The 14919-nt window shown below is 39.5% G+C and overlaps 1 protein-coding gene across 3 annotated transcripts in view; it reads left to right on the top strand.

Moving 5' to 3' along the window:
• LOC121380609 (lactadherin-like) overlaps nt 1-14919 on the top strand; it is a 107396-nt gene that overhangs the window by 53668 nt on the left and 38809 nt on the right. For all 3 annotated transcript variants that reach the window (XM_041509506.1, XM_041509507.1, XM_041509505.1), the window contains exon 3: nt 11851-12056. In XM_041509506.1, coding sequence (XP_041365440.1) covers nt 11851-12056 — 206 coding nt within the window. The remainder of the gene's footprint in view (nt 1-11850; nt 12057-14919) is intronic.

Raw genomic sequence — 14919 nt, 5'->3', positions numbered from 1 at the left:
TGTTTAACGACACTACTAGAGTATATTTCTCTATTAATAATTGGTTATTGGATTCTGACATATAATCTTAAAGAGGAAACCCGCCACATTTTTCCATTAGTAGCAAATTATATTTTATATGCACCATCTCACAGACAGAATAGCTCATATCACGGCCTTTGAAATATTAGTCGTGATGCACTGGCTAGAACGAGAAATAACCCAATGGACCCACCGACATGGGTTCGACCTAGAGCGACTGTACATGAGGCGAGCGCTTTACCAGTGGGCTACCAAGGGACTTAAGCTGATGTATGTATATTGTCTACTGGAGGATTTTTCTTTAAGTAAAGTTCATTTTGTTTAACGACACCACTAGATTAATTAATCATTGGCTATTGGATGTCAAACATTTGGTAATTCTGACACGTAGTCATCAGAGGAATCCCGCTACATTTTTCCTAATGCAGCTAGGAATCTTTTATATGCACTTTCCCACAGACAGGAAAGCAATTCCCACGACTTTTGATCAGTTGAGGTGCACTGGTTAGAACGAGAAAAAACCCAGTCATTTGAATGCATTTTCTTTAAATGTCTGGATATAGTTTTTAGTAACAAAAACTAAAAAAAAGACACACAACAAAAAGTATATATTTATTATGCACATTCGTTAACCAGATTTTCTTCTAAATTAGTTCATGGGGTTACACCCCTAGAAACCTCATGGACCCGCGCCTGTTTTCACGTAGTGGGAGAGAAAAAAAGTTTGAAACAAAATATATTTCCGTATTGTTAGGATTCGTTTACGGGCGACAGATAAAAGAAAGAAACAAACAAGACATAGATAAACACACCACTCGGAACACATGGCATTCCTGGTGGGCTGCATACAAACAACATGGTCTCTATTGTAATCAGTTCATGTCGATGTCACTCCAATCTCGACAAAACAAACTAGTGTGCGGAAACAAGCATTTCTTTTAAACTTCAACCAGATCCTATTTGCTTTGCTATTGAAAAAAACGTGGTGTTTTTCTTGTTCTTTGAATATGTTACAGGTAAGGCAGGTGTATATAAAAATAGAATTTCACACAAACAGAAAAGTGAAGGATTATGTTTGTTTAACTACACCTCAGCGGCAGTTTGGTTCTAACAATTATGGTTATGTTAACATGTGTTTGTCAAAAAGAGCGAGAGAGAGAAATGAATAGACAGAAGAGAGAAAGAGACAGAGAGAGAGAGAGAGAGAGAGAGAGAGAGAGAGAGAGAGAGAGAGAGAGAGAGAGAGATTCTGCGAGTAATTGTACCTCATGTGGACGTTCTATCACTGAGCTCCATCCCGCTCCACCATACCCCAGAATAAGTGTAAAACAACTATCCCGACTTCTTTTTCTCTCACAGGCCACTACCAAACTAACGATTAAATCCTCTTCTGTATGGACGGCCCAGATTGTTATGTTGTATGTGTATGTGTTACCCTAACTGGATATATGAACAAACTTTTTAAAAAGTAAAAAGTAAAGTAAGGAGAACCAAATATAAAAGCCAGAAAAAATATATATCATCTTCACATTAGTACATGTTCAATATCAGAAGGTGTTTCTGAAAGCCGATTAACAAGCAGACCCCTGGCTTGCGGGTCTCTCACACGACTTTTGTTAATTGTTACCAGTCGCTGTTTGACAGTGGTTCAAGTATTTCATTGGAAACACCGATTAACGTCAATTATATTGTCAGTCTTTGCCTTTGACGGGACTCGGCTTAACAGTGGAGTGTTATGCTTCGTTATTTAGTTTTTATTCCAGCCTTTGGTTGTCTGGCGATATTGCACACATGGTTGCCATATTGGCCTGTCAGCCGTCATTTAATAACTTCTACATATACAATCGTCGCAAATGAAATCACATTTGAAATCTCAACCATTGTACTGGGACTTTACTCGACTATTGAAATCATTTAGAGCAGAGCCGAGCGGTTTTTTCTCTGTCAAGACACTTGGTGCACTGTTTAAGAGACGCCCAATCTTTTTATAAAAGCAAACAAATAACAAGCCATTGATGTATTTTCCCGTTCCAACCTGTACTTTGCACTATACCAAATAACATCCGGCTTGGTCAAATTTTGAAGTGCATTTAACTGTTGATAGCGCAGATAAATACTACTAGTCTTGCCATTAGTGAAAAACAAATATTCGCGAAAAACAATTAATGCAATTTTATTTTATCCAGTATTAAATGATGAACATTTCTATTAGTAAAACGTGGTTCAGTGATTGAGCGCCCATCTGATAGAGACCCACCTGAGCTACAGTAACTTGTATCGACGGCCACCACCCCTCATGGGGCTATAGATACTAGGTTATTTCCCTTTCTAACCAGTGATATATGACTAGACTATCACAGACCGTAATATATGCTGTGCTATTTGAGATAGAATAAAGATGTTGTGAATAATATGACGGCAGCGGGCTTCCTCTCTAGTGCTCGATCATAATGAGCGAGACGTAGCCCAGTGGTACAGCGTTCGGTCGATGCGCGGTCGCTGTGGGATCAATCTCCGTCAGTGGGCCCATTGGGCTATTTCTCGTTCCAGCCAGTGCACCACGACTGGTATATCAAAGGCCGTGGTATGTACTACCCTGTCTGTGGGATGGTGCATAATAAAGATCCTTTGCTGCTAATCGAAACGAGTAGTCCAACAAGTAACGACAGCGGGTTTCCTCTCTCATTATCTGTCTGGTTCTTCACCATATGTTTGACGCCATATAACCGTAAATAAACCGTCGTTAAATAAAACATTTCTTTTTTTCTTTCGACCCTAAGTGACAGTTACCATATGTCAGATATTTAAATTCTTTATGTATATTGATGGAAAGAAACAAGGGAACATATAAATATTAACACAAAATAGTGACTGCTACTAGAACCGTCATCCACGGTATCAGGAAGTTAACTACATTCAGGGTGTATACCATCAAATCATATCCCATAGATGACATTAGTAACCATGGGCGTATGGGGAATCTTTGATTTAGGGGGGCTGGAGGGGTTGATTTGCCCGAAATTTTACCCAGATAAAAACTGCCCGAATTTTCCCCACTGTTTTTCCACTGTTTTGCCTGAATTTGCCCGCCCCCCCCCCCCCCCCCCCCGGGTCGTACGCCCATGTTAGTAACATATGTGGTTAAAACTCCTACCTGCACCGTATCAGTGGACATATATACTGCGGATATAAATACTACCACCCTCATTCTTAAAGTAAATCAGAAAAATAGGGGGTCAAGCTGCTCATTTCAGAGATAACGGGTAGTGTCTATGACTACCCTAGTTTCGCAAAAAAATTTAGTACTTTTTTATAGGTACTCCATACATGGCTACTTGACACAGTGATACTAGATCAAATAAAATTACATACATTCTTCGCCCGGATGAAACTTTTGTTTTACAACCAACACACTCACATTTATCACCAATCACGGGACTGGTGGTGTTAACGGCTCTATCAAAAGTTGGGTGCACCTCGAACTTTGACCCAGCCGGAAGTTATTTGGTTTAGTACTACCTTCAACTTCATATTAGTGACATTCAACCCCACATTACATCTCTGTATTTTATACAGGCGTAACTAATCAAACAGTGAATTGTAATTTGGTATAAAATACCACGTGTTCCTTTATTTCTTTCCATCATTATATTTATTTATTTACACGTTGAGAAATCGCTAAACACACATTCCTTTCCTTTGTGTTTCACAAATTCTACTAACACCTGGTGGCACATGTCATCAGCATGGTCGTGTGTGATGGCGGTGTATGCTCGCATACTTGAAACCCCTTTTTTCTTGAATCGAGGAAAAACGATCATCACATGTTTAAGAGATTTAAATAAACGTAGCGTGCCATTGTGCGAGTGTGAGAAAGAGTAGTAATGACATGTTTTTTGTACGGATAATCAAAGGATTTGGGCACTAGGCTACCTGGGTTGTTTTTTGGGAGAATAATGGAAGGAAATTGCGTCGTTGATCGCATTATGTTTGATGTATGTCTGTTTGCTGGGGATCTCGGCAGGATACAGCGACAAATCTTAAACAAATTCGTTCGTTCTGGCCTCGGTGTCATCATGTACATCGGAAAGCAATTTCATGCTCCTCGTAGACGTGCATACCATTCATTAGCGAGATATTCAGTCTGACGTTTTGTTCGCTTCCTCTCTCCGCGAATATCATTATTTTTCCTATCTGTCTTTGTGGTGGCGAGAAGTAGCTCGGTAGTAGAGTTTTGATTCACACGCGACGGGACGCAGGATCGGTCGATCTCGAGGGTCTCTAAGCCTTTTCCCACCCTCAGATCAGCGACCCATGACTAGTACATCTAAAGCCCCCGCACTCACACACACACACGCGCACGCGCGCACACACACACACACACACACACTCACTCTCTCTCTCTCTCTCTCTCTCTCTCTCTCTCTCTCTCTCTCTCTCTCTCTCTCTCTCTCTCTCTCTCCAGACCAAGTGTCAAACTAATCATATACTAGACTTCAAATAGTCGTAGTTTTAAATGTTTCGATGTGTCATTAAATAAATAGAGGATAATAAACGAGTTACCAGTTATTATCAAATTTATGTCCCGAGTGAAATAATTTTCACTTGTCACGAGCTTTAAAAGCGAGTGACAAGTGAAAATTATTTCACTCGGGACATAAATTTGATAATAACTGGTACCCAGCGTGTTATTCTATTTATTACTCCAGCTATTTGTTTTTAAAAAACCTTTATTTTTTATACAGCCTACATCGGCTACACGTTCATGTATATAGAAACGACGTAAACTACTGTTCTGGGTATTGCTGCTTTTAACTTTATATTTTATTCACGGTTCACAGATAAAAATATATATATACATGTATATATATTATAATAATAATAAATTGCATTAAACTACCATTGTATTACAAATTTAACACTGGAACCAGAAAGACGTAAACGCAAACGCTTTAAACTACGTGACGTCATTGTGTGTGCTTTGCCAAATCGCGATGACGTCATACTTAGTACCGACAAGGTGATTGGTTTATTGGCGTCGGATCGTCCAATAGTAGTGTACGTTAAACCAATGCATGATAATTTCTCATTGAGAAATTATGATTTTTATTTTCCCTGTTATGAGTGCCTGTTGGTGTAATAATAACATTTATTACCCCAGCAGGCACCCATAGGCCTAACGGGGAAAGATCGTAACAAGTTAAAATTATTTGACTCGGGATATAAATTTGATAATAACTGGTAACTCGTTTATTATCCTCTGTGTAATATGAACAGGGACAACATGGATTCATTATTAAATTGATCAGAACAGACATTGCAATATAATGTTATCATCCTTTGAGTTTATACCGTGTATAATATAATTTAAACTGTACCTTATCTTTAAATGAACAACAACAAAATAACAGTGGGTGTTTTTATTTAAAGAAACCGATCGAATTGCAAATAAGCCATCATTTTAAAGAGATCAATCCTGAAACGTCCAAATCGTTAGTCATCTTGACATGGCGAGAACTCCTATACCACACACAATAAGAAGTATAGGTACATGTCCACATACATTTACGGCAATAATCCACTTGTTGAAGAAGGGAAGGTTCGAGTGTTATGAACTCACATGAATCGTTGGTCTTTTACCCACGCCGATTAAAACGCGGTAAACATGTAATTGAACTTTACAACCCACTTTTTTATGATCATGTTATTGCCAGTATTGCTACCCGCAACAAATAATCACAAGAATGCTTGTACTACTCGCTAAATTAAATCGACGAAACGGGGTTCGCTTGGAGATAACTTGGAACACTTTTTGTATTCGGTGTTTACGACACGTCTAATTATGAGTCAGGTGATCGCCACCATGAAATCGTGAGAATCTGGCATCAGAAGGGAGTGGCGTGGTTATTAGTGACCTTGACCTATACGTTTAAGCGTCCGTCAGTTGACGTCAGCCAATGAGAGATCAGCGATATTATAATGTAAAGAAATATTTATGTAGACTGAGAGACGTTTCTATTCTGTTTTAACCCCTCCCACCACCACCACCACCACCACCACCCTCACACACCTACAATAACAATGTACAACTAGGTACAACTAGGTTAGTGCCTGCTTCCCTTCCGTTTAATTAGCAAGTCCCTGGAGTTAAGACTGTTTTTTTCTAATTACATAGCATTTGTAAGCCATTTCTATACGTTTGTCGGGGAAATAGCCTTCCAACTATATGTGCTAGTATTGTATTAAGAGGGACACGTTTAGATACAGTTTGTTGAATTTGGTTGTTATTGTTATAATTTTAAGTTCTCAATTCGGCTCGATTCTCCGTCGTTGTACTTTGTTTTTTCTGTCCTTCGAACACACATTATACCTGAGGAAAATAATAACAGTTATAATACGAGAATCCAAGCAAGTGAGAAAAAAAAACAAGCAAGCAAACAAACAAGCATGCAAAGGAACAAGCGAACAAGCAAACAAACAAAAAAATCAAGCAACCGAGCAATCGACAAGCAAACAAACAAGGAAGTAAATGAACAAGCAAACAAACGAGCAAGCAAGCAAACGAGCAAGCAACCGAGCAAGCGAATAAGCAAACAAGCGAACAAGTAGAGAAACAAGCAAACAACCGAGCAAGTAAGCAAACAAACATCAGCACAACAAAACAAGTGAACAAGCACGTCAGCAAAGAAACAAGCATGCAAGTATACCAGTAAGCACGCGAACAGTAAAGCCAGTGAATAGGTAAGGATGGAAGCAAACAAACAAGCATGTGAACAAACAAACAAGCGAGTAAAGAAACAATGATAAAACACCAGACTTTACACGCGTATTTTTAGATGAGATGTTGTTAACAATGACACACGGATTCGCATTTTTGTCGTATTTAACGACACTGAGTTCGGCTACAATTTACCCACTCCCGGAGACAGTCGACATTGCTCGAAACAGATAATCGTTGACAGGAATCATGTATCTCTGTTGGACAAAAATGCTAAAAGCACATTTAAGTTGACAATGATCAACGGCATTGTATTTTCTCGTGTTACTTGTGCAATGTGAAAAACCACTCGTATCAAGCACACGTAAGCCACATTTAATAGCTTCTGGTGATTGACCTATCACAACGGGCGAATTCAGAAGTCCCAGCTAAGTATCTGTCGGCTGAACCAATTATAGTCTTAGTGGAAAGAGGCCAAAGAAAAATCAGCAAGCTCTTCCTTATTATCTTCTCATTGTCGGATGGTGGTAAAAAAAATAAGACTGAATACATTAACCACTGAAACGTGTGGTCTTATTGTACTGTGTGTGTCCATAATTATAGTCCAAGTACACCAAGTTGAATTTCTGGATCCAAAGGGGTGGGATGACAATTGAAGGGAATTGAAGATTCCCATAAATCAAACCTAATTCCCTGTGAGGACTTAAAAGGGACTCTTGGTGATATAGACCAGCGGCCAATAATGATTATTCAAATGTCGCGTTCGTAGGTCTGACATTGGAGTTTGATGTTATCATCTAAATATTTTGATGCTATCATTATATAGTATATAGATTGTCATGGTAAAAAAAAATAGTTTTGGGTATTTTTTTTGTAATATCACATTCTGTAGAGTAAAATTGTGATATAGTACTCAGTAAAGTAAAACTAGATCGTGGTTGTATATCTTCTACATAATAATTTATTTATGGTATTATGCTCTCTTTCTATATATTGGTGGTACCGCCTTCTGTAGAATGTATTGCCATCTTTCTGAAATAATTGTCTTAAAGGTCCACACAGACTTTTTGTTGTTGTTGGTGTCGTCTTCTCGTTGGTATCTTCTTCTTGTTGGTATCGCTGAGGTTTTTTTTTACAGATTTTAGTGTATCTTCCTGAAGTTTCATTATGTTGAAAGCCCGCAATGACCAGTCGAAATACCTCCTAGGCTATCTGGCGACCCTTGGCTGCAAAGTGTCCACTCTCTAAGCGCTACTCACTGTATATTGTTTCAACGTGGATTCTGTATCTCTGTAGAATAACAGTGCTCAATGAAATGGTTTCGAGTGTTTGTTTACGCGGGTATTGTTAGCGTCGGCTTCAAGTTGTTCTAACCGACAGTGCGTCAAGATAAAAAAAAAATGCCAACGGTATATTGTTTCATCTTGATGTTTTATCTAATTCAGTGACAGGTATTTCGCTGTTTATCTTGATATTTCTGATCGACACGAGTATCGCTGTACACCCCCGCGGGCTTGATCTTTGAGCACAGGGCAGCATGCGTCGACACGCTTTCATATAGCGAGATAGGAGTAGAGACAAATGAAACGCTGATGGTGAACACGAATGTTCTTAAATTAAAGGGGCGGTTCCTTGCCAAACTTATTTATCAGTTTCTGTTTTGATTGCCCGCCTGCCTGCCTGACCGACTGACCAACTTGCTTACTTATGTTCTTACCTAGGTCACTATTTATTTTACTTTCCTTTCCTTTCCTTTATTTTACATTACGTTACCTTAATGTAGTTTACCTTACCTTACCTTAGCTTACTTTAGTTTGCCTTGCCTTGCTTTAGATTACCTTACCTTGCCTTGCCTTGCCTTGCCTCGCCTCGCCTCGCCTCGTCTCGCCTCGCCTTACCTTACCTTATCTTACCTTACCTTTACTTCAGTTTGCTTTAGTTTGTTTTAATTTACTTCAGTTTTACTTCAGTTTTACTTCAGTTTACTTCAGTTTATTTTATATACATATTTATTTTAAAAACAAATTAAATTTGCTGTCTCGCAACTGTATCAGTATCAAGGAAACTTACACACGTAACCCATAATCCTAATACGGTAATTAGCAGCCAATCATAATCCCCGATCAACAGGACTTTATCCCTTTCTGATTCAGTGTGGTATCGCCGGTACGTATCTGGAAACTCAAAACAACTTAAAGCAGCCGAGTGGAGCCCCGAGCGCCACCGATCGACAAGTTGTGATAACCTAAACCACGCGCTTCAAAATACCGCCAGTGAACCAAGCCACCTCTCTGCGGAATTCGACAGGTTTACCTGTAAAATCGGTTTCCAGTATTGTTGGCGCTATCAATCTGATTTCCAGTTTCGGGTTTGAGAGGGCATGAGTGAAAGCGAATATCCATTTGCTACTGAGCATGTGATACGCAGATGATGTTATCGAAAATAAAGAAATATAGAAGTCTTTTTTGTATATCCAATGCTAGGGATTGAAGCATTGGAGGTCGACTGTCACGCCGCTCCTGTCCGCGTCAGTTCATATATACATCTTTAAATCAGAGTTTGTCGTAGTTGTCGTGAAACGTGCGACTCTTGACGAATTAGATGTATTAAAAATTGAACTGTTTAAACTACTGACTATCCTGAAACACACAAACACTTACGAAATTGAAGGTTTTAGTACATATAATCATCATATAAGCCATAGACATACATATAACAATCCATCACCATTGAAGGTTTTAGTACATATAATCATCATATAAGCCATAGACATACATATAATCATCATATAAGCCATAGACATACATATAATCATCATATAAGCCATAGACATACATATAATCATCATATAAGCCATAGACATACATATAATCATCATATAAGCCATAGACATACATATAACAATCCATCACCATTAAAGTAATCACAACAAATTATGCACAATGCTAGTTTCATATATAACAGGTTCTAGTAGCTCGAGTAGCTCGAGTGTCCTCTAGCCCTCCCCTATTTATATAAACAGGTGAGGGCTAGAGGACACTCGAGCTAAGGTTCTAGGTGATGCACAGTGTCGCCAGACTGTGCGAGTACTAGTACAATATTTACCATAGCGTACAACTATATAATTCAATTTTATCAAAAACTTACAACCCGACAAACGCTTTTTTTGTTTTTAAAAAAAGTCTCATTCCAAGACTTATCCCGGATCCGTGCCAGGATGATGTATAACTCTGTCCACGCATTCTGTTATCACTTGTGTAACAGAAACAAGTTTCACATATGGTACACTATTTATAAACGTTGCGTTTCGTCATGTTTATATTACACCATATGTATTTTTCATTTAGTCATGCATCCAGGTATTACTAACAAAATAAGCAATTTTCAATGGTATGCTGCATTGTAACACCATTTCTCTTGTCCTGGTGAGAATCGTTTTAAAAGAAAGCTAATTTTCAATTGTCTTCCCTATCTGAATCAGTATTGCTTTGTCACCGTCTGTTTCATCTATCGGATGAGGAAGGTGAGAGGACGTGAGTGCTCGTGGTCGATTCGATACACATGGTACTGAAACTATCGCGAGCGTCCAAACAAGTCCGTTCTCCCGATCCAATGGCGTATTTGGGCAGGGGGGAAGTGGCGGGCACTCGCATTGGAATATACTAGTTTTAGTTTCCATAGTATTCTGTCCTATCACATCCATGTAATTAAGGCACATAAATTAGTTTAGAGGAAACCCGTGAGCACTCGACCGCCTGGACATAATCCGAAGTATGCGATCAGTGAGCAGCGCTGAAGATTGCGAACCATTTGATTCGTTCCTGGTGTAGTCATTCGACATTAGGCGCATTTATAAATTAGTTAAATCGGTTTAGCGAACGTTTTTCGTTTGTTGTTCTTGTTGGGTTTTTGGTTTTTGGTGTTTTGTTTTGTTTTGTTTTGGGATTTTTTTTGTGTTTGTTTTTATTTTGGGGTTGGGGGGGGGGGGGGGGGGGTCTTTTTTGTTGTTGTTGCATTCTTTCACCTGCTCCCTCTATCTGATCGCGACCCAGGTGAGGAGGTTTCTTGTCGAGTCACGAGTGAGGTACGCCCAGTGTATTGCTTACACTGAAACAATGGCGGAGTGACGACTTCTGCTCGCCTGACCACGGAGATGTATCACTCTGACAATTGTGCTTTATCGTCCCGATCATCAGCAGACGACAGGGCAAATTCGAGGAATGTTCCCGAGAATTCGGGTTAGGTGACGGGACCCCGTGTTTGAGTACTAGCGTTTTCTACCTGATGGCGGGCGGTATTTGTACCCACATTGACGATATTTTTACACTCGCAGGAGTGAGCCAAGAAAACAATCGTGTTGCATTTAATATATCCGTAAGGCGTTGGTTAAGACTTTCTGCCCCAGACGATGTCAGAGGTTGTGTCTGAGGTAGATGATCCCGAATCTTGATTCGCATGTAGATACGCTTTAATACTGTTCCTGGTTCTCCTGTGTATGACCTCACAAAAAAAGGTTCTTATCACAAGAAAAACACTGTTTGTTATATTGTATAAGATTAGAACTCGAGCTGTTGAAAGTACCCCTTGGACTGTCGTTTACATATTCTTTGTCTTTGCTTCTCTGTCTCTCCTTGTCTCTCTCTATTTTTTTTTGTCTCTGTGTCTGTTTTTAATGTCTTTTTAAATACGTAACTAAAAGGTTTCCTCTGAAAATTGCAAGAACAATAGTTTCGTTCACGCGTCGATGCCCCAAGCCTAGTTTAAAATCTGTGCAACCTAATTCGCGTTCATGTATTAAATTTAGAACAGCATCTACATAGTTCACGTGTTACGCAAAACCAAAATGGGTTATCTGACCTTGTATTTACGAAACACATAAATGGTTTACGCTAATTTTCAATTCCCAGAGGCCAATAAAACCTTCTTAAACATGCCTTTGAGAGAACACAAATTTGATATTTGTGCAAGCATTGATGAGTTGATATCTTACTAAATATGTTGCTACCCCCCCCCCCCCCCCACCCACCCTTAAACATGCATTTTAGAGAACACTGTGTGCATTGACATAAACTCTAAATTAACATGATATTTATGTGTGTTGTTTATTACAGTGTGTACGACGAATGGTCCACTTGGTATGATAACCGGGGTGATCCAGGACTGGCAGATTTCCGCCTCGTCCGTGTACCCCCAGGAATGGGACCGCGGCTGTCACGAGAAGTACGCCCGGATATACCTACCTAACAAGCTGGGCTGGTGCGCCAAGTACAAGTCGTCATCAGAATGGCTCCAGGTTGACCTCGGTGTGGCGGCCAGGGTAGGTACCTTTACACGATTTAACATAGGGTTGGAATCGGCAGGTTTCTCATCATCGATCATCGGTTATAATCGGTTTGCACCAACCGAGCAACTTTCGATTACATGAAATTGTTAGAAAATAATATGAACATAAGATGGATTTGAGTAATATAAGATTATGGACTTATAAATGGCTAAGTTTACCTTTAATAACAATATAATATCCGCTTTTATGTACACATGAAAACAAACCCAAGCCCCAACATATTTACATTCAATTTCATCATCTCAACTGGAGCAACAATTACAGTCAACATTTCCCCATACAATCGATTATAGATTTTTCGATTACACGAACTGGTTAGAAATAATATATGCACATTAGAAGGATTTGAGTAATATTGGATTATGGACTTATTTACTATTTAATATCCTGTAATATCCTGTCCAATCATCATATCGGTAGAGTTAAAACTTTAACATAGATATAATGGATTGTCTGTAATAAATACACCAGTCTGAACTTTCTAAAACGGCTGTTCATAAGACTTGCTACAATGTACGTGGTACTTAGAGAAGGTGGTCGATATGAGCAGGTGGTCGATATGAGCAGGTAGTCACTATAAAAGCAGGTGCCTTTTTTAAAGATATATACGATACGTGGCTTTGTGTACGACTGTGGGGGACCTATGGGAGGTGCCCTTTATAAACAGATTCAACAGTTTGTAGATTCTTATTCTGTTTTCTTGTTTGAAACTGTTACATTTGTTTTAAGGAACAGTGTTAAGGATATTCAGACGTATTTTAAGCGTAGGTCGATGGAAGGGTGTTCAGACTTCCCCACTGCCCACCAGTTGTGTTGTTCTCTTTCAAAACGTCCACTACTGGATCCGCCACTGGTTTCAACCATGCATATAACATCATGTCTAAATGTGAAGGTGCCACTGTTTTGCTTTGCAGACAATAAGGCGTGTTTCAAAAGCGTGTGGTCTCTGTAAAAAAAAAAAAAAAAAAACCCACAAAAAATGGCAACTAACACACAAGTATTGTTATACAAAACCGTATGGCACGGGATAATTGTCAGTGTTTGATATTTATGGCTGACAGTTTGATTGTCAGGTATTTATACACATCAATAATTCTTCTGCCTTTAATTTCAGTAGATTATATTCATTGATTTTCCAAACACAGATACTGTATTCGATCATGGGCGTGTTCTTTTTTTTGTACGAAACGGGCGGCTAGCTCTTCGTGAAAGCTTTGTATTAGCACGCGACTCGCTCGTCCATTAGAGTACTCTGCCCTTGGAATGTGTCCAGCAAAATTAGACGGATTGGCAAGATATCATTGTAATTGGTGGATTAAAAATGCATTTATAACCGATTGGATCGGTGAAGATCATAATGATTTAATATGATAGCGAAGGTCTTAAGTCAAGTATTGTGCTAATATCTGGGTGTTGTCACTTGGCAAGCGTTATGGTCTCAAACCACAATTGTTGAATCTGTTAGATATCGTACATGTTTTGTTGTACGATTATCTTGCATACTTATCACAAGACAGGCCGACTCGCATTCACGTTCTCGGTAGTACTGAAGATATGCAGGGTCGCTAATTTAAGGAAAGGAATGTGTGTTTAAATGACAAGTCTAACCATAGATAACCATCAGCTATTGGGCGTTAAATGCACGACAGTTCAATACATTTGGCTAAAGTATGAGAAAACAATAGTTTGACATAAGTTATTCTTTTTGACAGACAGGAGGGCAGCAAGTCCGATGATCGTCGCATTTGTTTACTTACAATTTTGAATATGTTGCTATTTTATCAAAATTTGATCTATGGGCCTAACCTTTTTATTGAATGTGGCAAATATCCATATACTAATGTGTGTGATATATCACAGTCCGCATACGTTTTAATACAATTCCATGTTCAACCTCGTCCCTCACAAAAAAACATTTTGTCCCTCGGGTTGGAATAACCTTATCTATACCTCACAACGGTGATAAATTATATTAGTATTATGGGGTTTGGGGACCACCTTATATATCACTCGGGAAATTGCGTATTAAAAAAACGATAGTAATATATATTTTATAAAATAAATTTTAAAAAACCCACCCCAAAACAAAAAAACAAACAAATTTGGCAACAATTGTTTGAAATATAGCTTTTGTCAAGGTAGCAAATTTCTTCTTCTATTTTCTAAACTACGTTTCACAATTACCATTTGCTTGTGACACCCAATAGTTACTTATTAAATCAACTTTACTGGGGACTGGCCTCCCCTAACCCAATCCCAAATACTTGCTGCTGGTGGACTACTTGGGCACTTGGTGACACTGAAGAGGAGGACGCCTTCAAGACGACAAGACCAACAAAACCTCCGGGACATCACGGCGCCTTACCTACCGGTGTATATACAAAAACTGCACGAGTCTCCCCTGGGTTGTCATGCCACGACCAGAAGCGGTCAGGCCCTTTCTGAGGGCCCTATGGGCAACCTAGGGAGACACCCCAGCATCAAATAGGTCTAATTAACGAGCAACTCTCGACTCACTAGAATCAAAACCTATGTTAGCTCTTGATCTTTCTTTTTTGACCGACCGCTCAAAATTGCGCCAAATTTCCTTAATCAAAATTGCGCACCTTTTCTCGTTGGCATTTTCTTGCTCCTTCAAAATTCCATAGTACCACTACCTACACCAACCCCCCCCCCCCCCCCCCCCCCCCCCCCCCCCCCCCCCCACCTGTTACCGATCACGATCGGGCTGCTGGTGCTCCCTTGCACTTGCCAGTGCAGGCGGTCCCTCCTTCCCACCCCCAGACAGGAGTGCGCTACAACAGTTTGCTCTGAATGTGCACGTAAAGCCCTATGA

This window comes from Gigantopelta aegis, chromosome 9, assembly GCF_016097555.1.
Source record: "Gigantopelta aegis isolate Gae_Host chromosome 9, Gae_host_genome, whole genome shotgun sequence".
In the NCBI taxonomy this organism is placed as follows: Eukaryota; Metazoa; Mollusca; class Gastropoda; order Neomphalida; family Peltospiridae; genus Gigantopelta; species Gigantopelta aegis.
This window is presented reverse-complemented; position numbering and strand designations above follow the sequence as displayed.